General features: G+C 26.1%; 1 protein-coding gene across 3 annotated transcripts; it reads left to right on the top strand.

Moving 5' to 3' along the window:
• Positions 1–9,933: 9,933 nt before the first annotated feature.
• LOC127263768 (light-mediated development protein DET1) lies at positions 9,934–17,065 on the top strand. Of its 3 annotated transcripts, none has more exons than XM_051292973.1 (11): positions 9,935–10,301; positions 11,045–11,472; positions 11,559–11,787; positions 12,699–12,857; positions 13,811–13,879; positions 14,312–14,368; positions 15,309–15,389; positions 15,570–15,734; positions 15,845–15,940; positions 16,599–16,698; positions 16,796–17,065. In XM_051292973.1, the coding sequence occupies exons 1-11, from the start codon at positions 10,230–10,232 to the stop codon at positions 16,933–16,935; spliced, it is 1,596 nt and encodes a 531-aa protein (XP_051148930.1). In that variant the 5' UTR covers positions 9,935–10,229; the 3' UTR covers positions 16,936–17,065. The 3 variants fall into 3 exon arrangements, with proteins under 3 accessions (XP_051148934.1, XP_051148930.1, XP_051148931.1); XM_051292974.1 differs by having other exon boundaries at positions 9,939–10,301; positions 12,717–12,857; XM_051292977.1 differs by lacking the exon at positions 13,811–13,879 and having other exon boundaries at positions 9,934–10,301.
• Positions 17,066–17,444: the final 379 nt, after the last annotated feature.

The raw sequence follows: 17,444 nt of genomic DNA on the forward strand, positions 1-17,444 counted from the left end.
TCAAATTCAAAATTTTTACTATTTATTTCCCAATTCAAAATCCAAATCCCAAACCAAACACACCCTAAAAATTTAGAACAGTGCTAATATAATATTTATTAATATAATACAAATACAATATATGAATGGATACTATATTACTCTCTTTGTTCCATAAATATAGTCTTAATTGGGTTGAGTACGAGATCTAAAAAATATTGATATTATATTGGTAGTTGGTCAAATATACGAATAAAAAACTTTTTTTGCCCTTATGTATATTAGTGTAAAAAGTAGTGGTGTAATTCAAATGAAAAAATATGGATAATTTAATGGTGATATGATTATTTGTGAATATAAGACTATTATTTTGAAACGGACAAAAATAGTACACAAGACTATTGTATTGGAACGGAGATAGTATAATTTTATACAGTACATTTTATCATTTACTCCCTCCGTCCACGGATAAAGTATACATTTACTTTTGAAGCAGAGTTTAAGAAATAATAATATTTTAATTATAGTGGGTAGGTAAAAGTAGTGTAATGGCATTTTTGCCATTGCTTTTTTGTATAAAAGTAATGATGTGATGTAAATTAAGAGTATTTGTGGAAAAAAAAAGGGATATTTAATGAAATAGTTACTTTATAATTGGACGTCCCAAAATAGAAATATGTATACTTTGTAGCCGAATGAAGGGAGTATTTCGTAACAACAAATGTATTCATATAGTGCACATATAAATTTCAATTGACAATACATTTTTTATTTTTTATTTTAATTTCACATGTAATATAATAAATAAAAGTTATATATTATTCTAAATACTTATATGTACCGATTGAGACAAATAATCTCATCACGTTCGCTATATATATATATATATAGACATGGAATTAATTACTATTGTTTGAATAGTTAGAATTAGATCCGTTGCTTAACTTGTTGGATTATATTATAAAATAAAATAAAATAAAATAATTCCAATTGGATTACTATTGCACTTGATTAAATTTTGGGCGTGATTGGCAATTAATTGATTCGATTAGCTGTTTGTATTAAAATATTTGGTAAAATAACTGTTTGATATTAGTTGTTTATACGTAAATGGCAATTAATGATATTTTTATTTTATTTTTTTTTTATAATATATTCAATTACGTTCTTTTGAGTTTAGAATGTTTGAAATTTTTTGTTATTAGTTATTGAAAATTGTAAAAGTGTTATAAAAATATTTATTTTTATTATAGTTAAATTTAAAATAATATATTTTTATTGAAATATATAAATACTTTTTTCTATTGAAAATGATGTAAAATATAAAATAATAAACTTTTCGTGTATATATTTATTATGTTAGTTTTCGATTAGTTCATTATATTTATAATTTTTAATAAATTTAATTTATTTTTAGTATAAAATATATATAATGTAATTTTAATATAAAATAAATTATTAATATATATATTTTCTATATTATGTTGATTTTAATAAATTTATATATTTTACAATTAAAATAATTTATATATATAAATTAATTATTTTAAATTTATAAAAGCAAAATTATAATATAATAAAATATTCTAATATAATTAATAAATAATCAAAATATATTTATTTGTGTAAAATGCATAATAAATTTTTAAGGGTATATAAGGAATAAAAAAAAATTTACAGAAAAAACTATTTCAAAATGTTGGGTAAGTTAGTTTTTCAGAAGTTAGTTTTTTTATTCCAAAAAGCTAATTTACCAAACACCTAAACTAGTTTTTTGACGGATCAAACAGCTAAAAGTTGTTCAATAAGCTAAAAAAACTTCAAAAAGCTATTCGTAAAACACGGTTAACATTTGGTAATATTTCAATGCCACAATTATTAGTTAGAAAGATATATTAATATTAATATTAAATATATCCCGAAACGACCCATCACCCATATTTTCAAATCCCTCCCCATAAATTCAAACCATAATAATAATAATAATGATAATAATAATATGGATTAGAAAATTATATATTTGAATATTTGTAATATATTAGAAAATAATTGTATTTTATTTATTAATAAAAATATATAAGATAATTTTGATATTTTTGTCCTTTGCATTTTATATGTATATATGTGTAATGATATATTTGTAATTTACAAAAAAATTTAAAATATTTTAATATTAATTAGTGCATGATTATTTTTAATATAATAAAAATTATATATTTTTACATGAGCAAAAAAATTGTAAAAATATACTTTCCGTTGGACGGAGTGAATATTTCTTATCATATGAACTTAAATTAAATCAGCATAAGTTGTATGAATTGTTATTGTGTATAGTTAGTTTATATTATATTCCCTCCGTCCTATATCTATATATCCATTTGCTTTTTGCACAAAATTTTAGAAATATTAGTATTATATTGGGATAAAGTAGAAGTAAAGGTAAAAAGATTAAATTAACCCTATTAGTATTGTATGATATAAAGGTAATGACATTTGTGTAATATATTGTAAATTAGAAGGGTATTTGTAATGTTAGGTAATTACTAAAAAAGGAAACGAATACTTTGTTATGGGACGGACCAAAATAAAAAAATGGATAGATTGTTAAGGGACGGGAGTCGTTCTTTCGTCCCGTCACAGATGATTTATTTTTATTTTTTTTTACAAGTCCCACAAAGAGATGACTTATTTTTATTTTTATAAATTTATCAAATTTAAATACATATAATAAATATAAATCAATTTAGTTAAATTTCTAACATTTTGAACGTATATTGATTTGAATAAATTCAATATAACAGGCCGATTAGTTTAGCTAACCCATATTTATTTTTCTATCAAAAAGACAAATTTATTTGGGTGAATTAATCAAAATTTTATATTATAATGACTCGAATAATCAAAAATTAAAAAAAAAAAATAATCACTCGAATGATTTATTGACGAAAAGTTACACGACAAAAAAAATAAAGCAATTCAACTATGTAATAGTATAAGATAGTCAATAAATATTGCGTGAAAGGAAAAGAATGTCCATATAATTATTTATTTTTAATGTCACAATTAAAATTCACAATATTATATTTTCTTATAAACTAATAAAATAAAGTTTGTTCGTCCAATTTATTTTTGGATGATAAGATTTTCTATAAACATAATTATTCTTTCCGTCCTAATACAAAAGATATTTTTCTATAATTTTTATTGATTCCATTCTAAGTATATATTTTCTGTTTTAGTAAAAATAATCATATACTAACATTAATTTTTTACTTAAATTAAAAATATATAATTACTTTATGACAAAAATGTCAAAATTTCTTTTTCCACTAACCGATAAAATACTATTATTTATTAATCTATTACAAATTCTCAAATGATCCCTTTAAAGTGGGACGGGGGAGTACTAAAAATACAATATAATATATACTCCCTCCGTCCCAGAACTATGTTTAACACGAGATTTAAGAAATATTGATATTATATTGGTAGTGGGTAAAAAGTACGGATAAAAGACTTTTTTTTCCTTGTGAGTGTATTAGTGTAAAAAGTAGTGGCAATTGTGTAATAATAATGAAAAAGAAAAGGTAGTTTTATAGTGATATGATTATTTATGGAAATGAGACTATTGTTTTGGGACGGATAAATATGGTAAACAAGACTATTTTATTGGAACGAAATATATTACATTCAGTCATAAAAAAATTAACAATCCAATAAAAAAAAATTATTTTTTATATTACCAATATAATATTTTATACATAACATAAAAATACATTATCTAAAAACAAAAGGCGAAAATTTTCCCGGAAAATAATCATTTCACATGAATGTTTATCATGTTCATTTATATTTCTAATGTGTTTGTTTGGGGATTTAATTGGATTTACACTATTCATCTCATTTTTTTCACAAAAAATATCAAATCAAACACATATTTTTTATTTTTTATATTATACTAAAAATCATTTTTACATGCAAAACATCACATCAACACCTATTTATATCACATCATACAATTATTTAAATTCAAAATTTTTACTATTCAAATCTCTAACTCAAAATCCAAACCCCTGAACAAACACACCTCATGTATTTTGTTTTATAAATTACAAAATATGTGTTTGTTTCATTTATATGATCTCACGGTCACAAGTATAGCGCTACATCATCAATTATTTTTATATCACATGTGTATGTATTTGTGTTTGTTTTACAATATTTTGGATAGTTTTGAAGTTTCAAATTTGATTTTTTAAAAAAATTAAAAATAATACTATCTCTGTCCAATTCGAAAATAAATACTTATTTTTGACGTAAAATTTTAAAAATAATAGTAGTATTTTAATTGTAGTAGACGGTTAAAAATAGTATAAAGATAATTTTTTTCTTACGTATTAGTGCAAAAAGTAATAATGTGATAGTAAAATAAATATATTTATATAAAAAAATAAAATATTTTTAAATTATTACTTTATAATTGAAAATTTAAAAAAAAAAAAACATACATTTTATGAATGAACAAAAGGAATATCATGCTTATTATATATTTATGTATTTCTCTCTTTTTTCTTTTTTTTTTAAAAAAAGTCATTGTTTTTTGTCATTTACAAAATAAAACTAATTAAATACAATCCATTTTGGATTTTTTTTTAAAAAAAATTATAATATAATTACCATAACTAATCTATTGAATTAGCATCTCATAACAAAAATAGCTTACATATCACATACTTTAGAAAATAATAATAATAATAATAGCACATTAACAATTAACATATATATATATATATATTCTTTGTCTTTGTCCACTAGATTTACGCACAATTCATATATAATAATTAATTTTATAATTGATCACGTTTAGAAAATAAAATGCTTTTTTCATTTCAAAACAATATGAATATTTGGAATGGACACGAGAATAAAAAAAATAATTGTATTATATTAATAGTGAAAATAAAAGTATTTCTAAAAGACCAAAATATCTCTACTTTATGTAATTATTGTAAAAAAATGAGGATAGTTTTGTAAAAAAATGGAGAGTTGATTACTAAAAATGAAAATGAGTCTATTGTTTTGAAACAGATGAAAATAACAAAATGAGACTATTGTTTTGAGACGGATGAAGTATTGCTTTTTGTTCTAACTCAATATACATTTTCTACTCTATCCCATTCAAAAGGATGTGTATTTAAATACTCACTTCCTCCTCAAAATTTATTCACATTCTCATTTTTTGTTCGTCATTTAAATTTATTCAATTACTATATTTAGAAAATTCAAAAAAATATATTTAATTATTATATTTTATTCAACTCTTATTTACAACAAATGCAACTTATATCATTATATTCTCTCTTCATCTTCTTGATTATTAACTAAATTTAAAAAAAGACCTCAAATTATCTTTTTAGTTTTTTTTAAAAATAAAATATTTAATTTTTTTAATTCTCATGCCAAGCCCAAATAAACTAAATGCGAGAGGACGGATGAAGTATCAATATACTTTATTTTTTACGAAAATATTAATTTTTTTACTTTTAAGGGAAAAAACATCAAAATTATTAACCGTAAAATATTAACCTCAACTTAATATACTATTTCGTTTGTCCCGCTAAAACATATCCTATTTTTAGTTAAAGTATAAATAATGATATACTCCTTCCGTCCACAATCTAATGTCCTACTTTCCTATTTGGGACGTCCAATAACTATTGTCCTATTTCATTTTTTAAACACAAATTTTACATTTTTACCCTTTATTCATTTATTACTTTTAATCTCTACCATACAATTATGGACAAATCTGTCAATTCATAACAAAAAGACAATCACCTAAAAAACCGTGCAAACATACTTTAGGACAATAGAAATTAAACGGAGGGAATAATTTTTTTATACTTTCTCCGTCCTATAACAAAGTATCAAATTTTCTATTTTAGTTCATCCTAGAACAAAGTATCAATTTCATTTTTTTAGTAACCGTACTATTTACCTAACATTACAAATACACTTACAACTTACAATATCTTACACAAATGCCATTATCTTTATATTACACATACTAATAAGATTATTTTGTCATTTCTACATTATTCCTGTTACATCTCAATATAATACTAATATTTTTAAACTATGTGAAAAAACAAATGAATATCTAATTATGAGACGAAATGAGTATATATATTTTTTTAAGTGAGAATTTGCAATCGCTACTCTTCACTATTGTACGGAAGTTCCGGCCGACTTTGTACTTTTTTTTATTTTTTATTTTATCGGAATTGTACTTTTAAAAATTTGAAATTGTGGTTGATGTCTGCATCATATTGAATGAAGAGTGGTTATCGCATTATTTTTAATGTATTAATCAATCATACGTGGACAAAATTGCATCTTATCTTATCATAACATAATAATAATAATAATAATAATAATAAAATAAAAATTAAAAAAATATAATAATAATAATAATAATGCAATTATAGAAAATGACATTGGATAATGGGATTTGGGGACGTGGTTTATTCAAGAAAAAATAATTAGAAAATTTTCTCTTTTCTAGAGGCTTGATTTTGAGTTTATTTTAATGTAATTTGTGAATAATTTTAATAAAGGTAATACTCCGTCTGTCCCAATACAATAGTCTTGTTTACTATTTTTATCTGTCCTAAAACAATAGCTTCATTTTCATAAATAACTATATCACTATAAAACTACCCCTTACTTTTTCATTATTATTATACATTTGCCACTATTTTTTACACTAATACACTCACAAGGACAAAAAAATCTTTTACCCGTATTTTTTTATTAATATAATATTAATATTTTTTAAATTTTGTGCCCAAACTATAATTTTGGGAAAAATGAAGTACCATTTTCTATAACTAACATAAAAATAGGCGTACTCAAAAACACAAAATGAACATAAATAGTAATAGTAATAAATTTTGTTTAATTGTTAATTTATGTATATTTGGAATTTGTTTGTCCAATCGAATTTCTACTGACACGGTTCATAATATATATAATATATATTTTATTCTCTTACAAAAATTTTATATTCAATAAAAGAATTACTCCCTTCGTTTCGCATATCATTCACATTTTTTATTTTCATCTGTTTTATATATTATGCTACTTTAAAAAAATGTATTTTACTTTTTAATTATATTTTAAATTTTATAATTTCTATTTTTTTATTTTTATTAGACAAATTAGTTATCTTAATATTAATATATAATTATTTATATTATATTTTAATTAATTTTACTAATATATTTTTAATTATTTACTAATCATACTATTTTTAAATTTTCATATTTATGGTAACATTGACACCATATCTGATACGAACGAAGAATTACTAAAAAAATAGTACTCTCTCCGTTCCAGATATCGTATCTGCTACACTGTAGACACTGTATTTTAGGAGGAGTGTAATTAGTAGATAATTAAAAATGTATTAGTGAAAATAATTATCCTATAATATAAATAATTATAAATTAAGATTAAGATAACTAATTAGTTTAATTAAAATTTAAAAAAAATTAAAAAATTTAAAATAAGATTAAAGTGTGTAATCATTTTTCAAAAAAGATAGTGACATGGTACGTAGGACGGACAGAAACGACAATGTGGACATAGTATCTGGGACGGAGGGAGTATTAAACTAGAATACTAACAAAAAATTAAATAAAAATCAAAAGTATTTGACTAGAAATTTCAAAAATTATTTTTATTTTATAAAAAATATCAAATTAAATAATTATTTATATTTTTTTATTATTTTAAAAATTAATTTTAAACATCATATCAAATAATTATTTTTATTTAAAATTTGTACAATCTAACTTCATTGCAGAAAAGTGTACACTTTTTTTTAGCAGAGTTGTAAATGAAAGGGTTGGATTGAATTGGAACCCACGTTGACTTGGACTGCAAGTCTCCTCCACAAAGGCCTATTTCAATTCCACGTCACCTTATGTATGTGTTTTTTTCTCTTTGTATTTTTAAAACTTATTGGATTCTATTTTTGTAAAAATTAATTTTGGTATGGAAATAATTAATTTTATTTTTTATTTATATCAAAACGGCAGTCTTATTTTTTATAAATAACTATATTATTATAAAGTTATTTTATATTTTTTCATTATTATTAAACAAATATACATATTTTTTTACTATTTATTTTATACTTACTTTTAATGTAATACTATTATTTTTAAATTTCATAGCGAATCCAAATAAAATTACTACTTCAGAATGGAGAAAATATTATTTGATAATTTTTTATAGAAAAAATTATTAAATTAAATATATATTTTTATTTAATATGTTATACAGTCTCGTCTCATATATAATGTCTCATATAAAATGTCATATGTACTAGACACAACAATTTAATATATGTGTAATTAATAAATAATTAGAAATATATCAGTAAACTTAATTATAGTACTATACAAATAATTATAAATTTAAATTTAAATAACTAATTATTATAATTAAGATTAATAATTATAAATCATAAATTTTAAAAATATGTAATTCTTTTAAAAAAATAAAAAATAACATAAAATATGAGACATCAAAAGGGAGTATCATGCTTATTATATAGTTATGTATTTATTTTTTGATTATTTTTTTAAGATCACAAGGATTATATGGTAAAAAAATTCGAAGAAAAAAATTGTTTAATAATTTAGGTTGAAGTATTATTTATATAAAATATGAAAATTATATCGAAAATATAAAAATAATATTTTATTTTGAATATTCACCATTTACGAGATAATATATATTAAATATCGTGTCAGGTAAAAAATTTAATTCAACAAATAAACTCAATTTATAGTTTAAATAATAAAGAAATCGCTTCCACAAAATAGTTAATTATAAATTGAAATTGAAATATAAATCAATTATAAATTTAATTAGATAATAAACAAATTTAAGTAATTAAGAAATGGTTGTTATAATAATGTAGTATTAAGTAGGTCCTATCACCAATTTGTGTTAATTAAATCATTAGTCTAAAAGAAAATGATGCCCCAACTAGCAATTTCTACCAATAGGATGTGTCTTTGTTTGAATATTTTTTTTAAAAAAATATAATAATTATCTAATAAAATAAAATAAAATATTATTATTATTATTATTATTGTATTTTTATACATTCATTTAGTGTTTTAAATTCTAATTTTTTTTACTTGAGATATAGAGAATCGTATCGGTAATATAAAAATAATATTTTTTATATTTATTAGTAAATTTTTTATTTGACTTTTGCATAAAAAAAATATTTTATATTGAACGATTAGTTTTGTGGTGAATACTTTCAAAATAAAAATTATAATTTATATTATTAAATTAATTAAGATAATTATGAATTAAGCCATTCAGCATTGGTGCATATTGAAAATCGTGTCCCAAATTTTTTTTGTGCAAACAAACTCGTGAAAGAACGGATTTGTTTGTTTTGATGTTTCAATTTAAGATATTATGTGGTATGAAATTATAAAAAATTATATCGATAATATAAAAAATAATATTATTTATTAATAAAAAATATAAATATTATACTATATATATATATATTGAATTAACAAACTCTAATTTATTAAAAAAGAAATGAAGTCAATAACAAACTGAAATGCAGGTCTAGGGGAATGTTAAATTCACAGCAACAATTATTGGGCTTCAAATTTGTGGAACAAATCATAATTGGGCCTAAACCCATAGGCCCAAAAAGTTTAAGGCCATGACCCAAATAACTTCAAATATAATTAATAAATATAGAAAAATATTTATTTTAAATAAATAAGTAAGTAAATAAATATTGGTTCGTTTTTGTGGCGGCTATTAGACGACGTCGGCTTATTGCTCCTTTCCTTTCGTAGTTCATTCACTCGTTTATTTGTTATTCACTCACAATCTCATTTATTTATATTTTATTTTTATTTATATTTTATTATTATTTCTACGATACGATACGAAGAAGCGTAGCGTAGAAATACCCCCTTGGAGTTGTTCTTCATCTTCGTCGTTCCCTTTGTGCCTTTTGCTTCCCTCCACTCAAATTCTCCGCTTTCTTCTTCCTTGTTTCGATTCGGAGGATCGCCTCCGCATGGTTTGAAGTGTGGGGAGTTCTCTCGCATTGATTGCCCACGGAGGAGGAACAGGGCTGGACTGGACTGGACTGGATTGGACTGGCTGTGTGCGTTCGTAGTCTATTTGATTGCTTAATGTTTAGGAGCAGCAATCTTACCGCCCGAGTTTTCGAGCGCCAGATTTGTACTCCTGCTCCTGGCACCAGTGTAGGTTTTTGTTTTTATTTATTTTTATTGATTTTTGTGTGTCTTGCTTAATCTTCACTGGTTGTTAGGGGTGCTGTTGTTGGTTGGTGTTTATGAGGGGATGAGTTGGATTTTGAGGTTTTGAATGGGGTTATTAATATTGGAGTCCGTGGCTTTAGGCTTGGGTATGATCAGTATGAAAGGATTGTGGCGTGTATTGGAGTTTGATGTGGTGGCTGTTAGGTTTGTGTTTGACGTGTTTTGCTAGTAATTGAGGTGATTTTAGCATGTAATTTTGAGGAAATGAGATTGTATTTTAGCAGGAATGGTTGTAGCTTGGATTTTGATGCTTGTTGTTCAATTGCAACGTTAGTGTGGTTTTGAGTTTGATTTTTTGCTTGTTTAGCATACTCTATGAAATATTGTAGTGTTCGTCTTCCATCCTTAACACAGGGCTGACATTGATTCAGTGGATAGGAAGGGTAGAAGTTAGCATTAAGGTCTAGCAATGTGCATAGTTACTTAGCAATTGGGTGACGACTCATCGCTGTCATTAATGTAGATAACTACAGTTGTGATGCAATTGAACTTGGGGATGTTGTACAATTATGTCGGAGTTTGTTTTGGATTTATTTGATCGTTAGGTAACATAGAATATGACGTATGATGAGTAAATTTTAATGCTAAGATGGTAGATTTTACTTTGCACCTAAATACTTTTTTATATTCTCAATGAGAGTTCTAATTATTGGTTATTATTCCAGGTTCACCGGGCCAGGCGATTTTATGAGAACTTAGTTCCAAGTCATACAATATTTGATGTTGAATGCCCAGACATTCTTTTTCGTAAGTTCAGTGATGATGGACAGTATCTTGTGACCTTCAGCAGGAATCATCAGGATCTCATTGTTTACAGGCCGACGTGGCTGTCGTTCTCGTGCCGAGAGTTAGATTGTAATAGTCACGAACTACCTGCTAAAGCTAACAAATTTGAAAGTTTCTTTTCCCAACTGTACAGTGTGACTCTCTCTTCCAGTGGTGAGCTTATATCCAAAGATTTTTTTCTCTATTCTGAGAAAAATCAATATGGACTATTTGCAACATCGACTGTACAGACTCACGGCGCACCTGCAGTTGGTGGTGCGATTCCTGGGATTCCATCAATTGAAAAGATAACCTTTCACCTTGTAAGGTCTGTATTATATTTCTCCAATTTTGAGTTTCAATTACGGTAAACTTTAAAAAATTAATCTTGGATCGGTGTTCTTAATTATATAGATTAGAAGATGGAGCGATACTTGATCAGAGGGTTTTCCATAATGATTACATTAGCTTGGCGCACAGCTTGGGTGTTTTCTTATATGATGATTTAGTGGCTATAGTGTCCCTTCGGTATCAAAAAATCCATATTCTCCAAATAAGAGACTCTGGGAACCTTGTTGATGTGCGCTCCATCGGAGAATATTGCCATGAAGATGACGAGCTTTTCCTCAATTCCAGTGCTCAGGCAAGTGGTATTTCCTCAAGCTCTTGATCATACTATGCATGATTTTTGCGGCAGTTTGTCAACCCTATAAACTATAAACATTTAATCCAACGTATGGGGTTTTGTCTCATACATATCTGTTGGTTCACCTCTTCATCTGAGATTCTTTGCATTCAAATGTGTCGAAGTATATGCACAAGTTTGATATGTTAATATTTGAACCACTAAATTATGCTATAAAGTAATAATATAAATGATTTTTATAACTATTTGTGTATGTATTTTTACATTTCTAGAGGATTCAGATTAATTACATGCCTGAAGCAGTAACTTAATGATACTTTGTCCCATATACTACTATATATAGGTAAGAGAAAATATATAAGTTATAGACCATTCTTGATTCCTAACGTTTATCTGAATATGATACTTTTGTGCGATAGGATACACACGCTTAATAGCATTATTTGTTTATCGTGAAGTATTTAAAATATTTATTTGTATCAAAGTTAACAGTACCTGGGGAATGAATAACTTTGTATTGGTTTGTGTTTGCCCACCTCTTCTTAAGGTACTTCTGTAGCAAAGTTTTCACTTGAAACTTTTTTCCCCATAAATGAGTAGCAATGAAGATTTGAACTCCAGACCTTAGAGCTGTGTTCGATGTTCCCATATTGGAATAATTGAGCAATATTAAAATGGACATTCTTAGAGAGATGCATCGATCTGTATTTCTTTGCTTTCGTTTTAATTATCTTTTTAGGGTTGTTGGTCTTGATTATGAAGACTAGGATTGGAACACTAAAAAGTAATTAACTAAATTCTTTTATGTTTCTATATATATATATATATGTATATATATATATATTCCATTTAATGTATGATGTTGGGAATTTATACATATCTCAAGAACAGTTTTATATTGATCACAGTGTATCTCAATCCCGCAGAGAAATAGAACACACAGTATCGGGAATGGATTAAATCCTAGCCAGGATGCTCCAGCAGGTTCATTTCTGAGTGGTTTGAAGCAGCGCTTGCTTTCTTATATATATCAAGGAATATGGAATGAGGAAGATGATCCAGCACTAGTAAGTCATATTGCGGTTGATCCAACACGCAATAAGTTTGTTTCTTTGTTTGTGTTCTCACATATGTCTTACTCTATTCATCTGGTTTTTCCCCTTAAAAAGATCACCGAACAAGTATATTTCATTTGTAATATTACATAAGAAACTATTTTCATTCAAAACATTCATCAGATACTTATTTCAATTTAAATTTTTACTATTCTCAAATCAGTTCAGTCCGACTCTTTGAATGGTCTATGCTCGCCAGTATTTACAATTATTGTTGCAGTTAATGTATTAAAATTTTTTTCCTCTAGTCATTCTGACAACAGGCTAATAGTTTAATGTAGAAAATTTATCCTCTCTCTATATGTGCCTCTCTCTCCCCCTCTATATATATGTATTCTTTTCTGTGTAGTTGGGATTAAGTTCTTATTAATTCACATAATTTTTGCCTTTTAAACTTTCTTTAAAAACATCAAAGGTACTTATGTCATAGCAAAAATAATTTCATCTCCATCCAACTTTTCAATTGTTTCCTTTCATTTTTGGAACGAAACAGTTGAGGAAGGTATTTTCCTTTAAAGAAAGATCTTGAAGTAACTACTAAGAACGATCTCCTACTTTTGTCCTCTTTCTAAGCCTAGGCTTTTTGTGAGGTGACAAGAGGAGAGAGAAAAGTTACCTTTGAGAATTTAGTCCCAGGGAATCATGAAGTTTCAATAGGCAGCTAAGGCATTTGAAGATATAATTATAATCCCGAGGGAAATCATATGGCAGTTATTGGGAGATTGCAATGTGGTGAAGTATGAGTGTTTTATTAGAACAATGTTTTGTTTATTGATCAGGCACTTTATGTTCTGGTAATTACTTTTGATTGCAATGAATTTCCACACAACTTTGAACAACCGATCAGTTTTAGTTATGGTTTAAAAAGTATCAATTCTTGTGTGTTATATAATCTTTGTTACCAGAGGATGCAATGCCTGAAGAAGAAGTTCTATTTTAATTTCCAAGATTATGCTGATTTGGCTATCTGGAAGGTACAGTCTAAACCCTGCTTTATTCATATAACGCACGATAATGTACATTATTCTTTCATTTACTTAGGGCTTGTTCTTTTACTATTTTAATCCAAAAATCAATAATATTCATTTGACACAGTTTCCAATATAAATATAGTATTTCTTCTCACAAAACATTACATCAAAATACTATTTAAAACAACAATCAGACGAATCCTTAGTGTCCATTAAATGCCAATTACTTCTACTCAGTAAAACATGAATGGAAACAATAAAAAACATGAATTACATGGTTCAAAGACCGCTTATTTTTATTATGCGTATATATTTTTGTGATATAATTTTCCTTTTTAGTTTACTCTTTACCTGTAATATATAGTTATTCTATATATATCTTTCCTTCCGTGCACAAACATCTTATTTTTACAAATAGATCATTTCATTGTGCAGGTGCAATTTCTAGACCGGCATCACTTATTGATCAAATTTGGCAGTTTTGATGGTGGAGTGAGTTACTTCTTTTCATTACCTTTTACTGCCATTGCCTCAAATATATTTACTTCATTTGTCTGTTCAATTTATTCACTTTTCTTTATCATCCATCCGTTAAATTTGATCCATTATTTATTATGGTGAAGACAAAACTTCCATTTTACTATTGATTTTTATTTAATACTTATTCACTACAATTGCTACTATAAATTATTACACTATTTTCGTTTGTTCTCTTCATTTTCATGAATACCTCCAACTATTTTTTAACTTTTCTCCCTTTCATTTTCCTTGGATCTCCATCCTGACCCCAATGTGGGTACTTTTACTGGACGGAGGGAGTATAATATTTTAGAAGTTATGGGATTTTAGGGTGTGTTCTTTTACTAAAAAACACATTTTCCCAAAAATACATTTTTAAAAAAAAATTAATATATTATACATACTTATTATTTTTATATTACTTATACAAATTATTTCACTAAACAAATAAACCCTTATTCTCTTTGAGGTTTTTGTTTTTTCAATTATTTAGTATACAATCTTGTAATTATTTTTCATCCAAAATATTAAATCTAATAACTATTTCGCCTCAAAAACATTAAAATCCAAAATATAAACTCACAAAAACAAAAGCCCAAACGCCTTCTTAAAGTCTAGCCTTGTTTTCTAGACGAAAAAAGAAAAAAAACACACAAGGGATTTGTTTGTTTTGTGAAATAGGTTGAACTGATATATGTTTATATGAAGTATAGAGAATTGTGTAGGTAATATCAAAATAATAAATGTGTAATATATTAATTTTTTGGGAAAAATATGTGTTGTTTTTTACAAACAAACGAACCGCTTGTTTTCTTGACGATTGCTCCCCTGCAAATCCGATATCCTTACATTTTTTGGCAGAAACATTCGGTATTCATTAGTTTGCTATTTATTAACTTTGTTGTCGTTGCAGGTGGCTCGGAATACAGATAATCATCCTGCATTCTTTGTTGTATATAATATGGAGACAACTGATATTATTTCATTTTATCCGGTGTGTTCTATATCTCTTACTAACAGCGTTAATGCCTTTTTTAACTGTTAATTGATGCCTGTTATCTGTATTGTCGATTTGATTTGTCGTTAGTATTCTGAGTTGGAGAGGTTACAATTCTGTCCTCTTCGACTCATAACTGCATCTGTGTCTTACTTCTCAGTTTTTTGCCTCACGTAGAACTCAGCCGACGAGCTATACACACTGTTCGAGCTATTCTCCGACCACTTCCATTCCTCATCGAAGAATTCATTTTACATGAACTTCTTGTCGACTCACTCAAACAACGTATACGCCCAGGATCAGCTACGATGCAACAAAACCAAAGCTAGCAGCTTGCCGCAGGTATTTCTTCCCATAATATAAAACAGACTTATACACGTATCTATCTATTTATTGTTGGTCGAGCGGTTTCCGTAATTGCTGGTTATACCCAACAATGTGATGCAATGCAGTTCGTAAAGAAGATGCTGTCGGCTTTGCCGTTCAATTGTCAGTCTCAGAGCCCTTCCCCGTACTTCGATCATTCCCTCTTTCGATATGATGAAAAGGTTCGACTGTCTATTCTACCTTTTAGTATAAATTTTATAATATGTTTTATTTATGATATAAAATTTTCTGTGTAAGTATTATACAAATTGAAAGAGTAAAATGTTTTCAGTATATTTCTTTGAACAAAATAAGTAAATGAAAAATTGATCAACTCTTTATTTTGCAGTTTGTATAAATTAGGTCACAGCTTATCTTCATTTCACAAACTGTGAAATGAAGAATTATATATTTATTTTTTAATTTTATTAAAAAAAGAATATTTAAAACATTTTACCCCATTTGTTTGTATAATATTTTATAATTAGGTGCGTCGTTACGACCAATATCCGCTTTGCATGGTGAGGGTTTTGTGCATATTTTAAATAATATGAGGAAATTTTATGTCGTCAATAAAGCATGAGCGGTGTGTTTCTTTTGTGAGATTGTTGAAAAATAAATTTTGTTTTTTACGTAAGGTATAGAAAATTGTATAGATAATATATAAATAATGAATGTGTGTATGTAATGTATTAAATTTTTTAAAAAATGTGTGGAAAGAAATAATAGAAAGTACAAAGATGCATGTATAATAAAACACAGACAAGTATTATGCAATGTACTCACCTGCCTATCACCACTGCGATAATTGTAATGCCTTTCCTCAACTTTACTTTGCAGCTGATTTCCGCAACTGATCGACACAGACAGCTGACGGATCACCCGATCAAATTCATTTCGAGGAGGCATCCGAATGTACTGAAATTTAAGATCAAACCAGGTAAATAAAATCTAAAATATTTTTATTTCAGCGGTGTTGGTTCTATTTGTTGTTAATTACTAACTAGTACGGTTTGGTTGCTGGTAAAAAAAAAAAGGACCAGAATGCGGGAACAGTGATACCGGGACAAAGAAGTTCTCGTCATTTCTATTCCATCCTATTCTACCGCTAGCAATCTCTGTCCAACAGACGGTATTTTTGCAGCCGGCCGTCGTAAATATTCATTTCCGTAGATGATTATGATATATGATATGATAATTTAATTCTTTGCTTTGGTTGCAATGCAATGATTTTAGGTACATTTGATTTGAGCAATGTACAATTCGATGGATGGATTACTAATAAATAAGGGACATATTCATACATATATATATATATATAATATTGGATTTGGCATTCATTCATTCATTCTTGAATGGTTCCTTATGCTTATGTATTGTTAGTTTATATGTCTATGTTTCTGCCAATATTAAAAGAAAATATTGTCAACACTTGCACAGAAACATGCTCCTCAAAGTATAGGTAAACAAAGTTTGTGTTTTTAGATTAATATGTTTTTTATTTATTTTATAATTAGATATGAAAAGAAAATGTGTTGATAAATAAAAAGTAATATTTTGTATTGGATTATTAACTTTGCGAGTAGATAAAATATATAATGTATATATATATATATACTTTTTAAAAATAATATTTAAAAAAAATAGGTGCCACCCAGAATCAATAACCAAGTGAACAAACTTGTT

Source organism: Andrographis paniculata, unplaced genomic scaffold (assembly GCF_009805555.1).
Source record: "Andrographis paniculata isolate CXL003 unplaced genomic scaffold, ASM980555v1 Contig69END, whole genome shotgun sequence".
Classification (NCBI taxonomy): Eukaryota; Viridiplantae; Streptophyta; class Magnoliopsida; order Lamiales; family Acanthaceae; genus Andrographis; species Andrographis paniculata.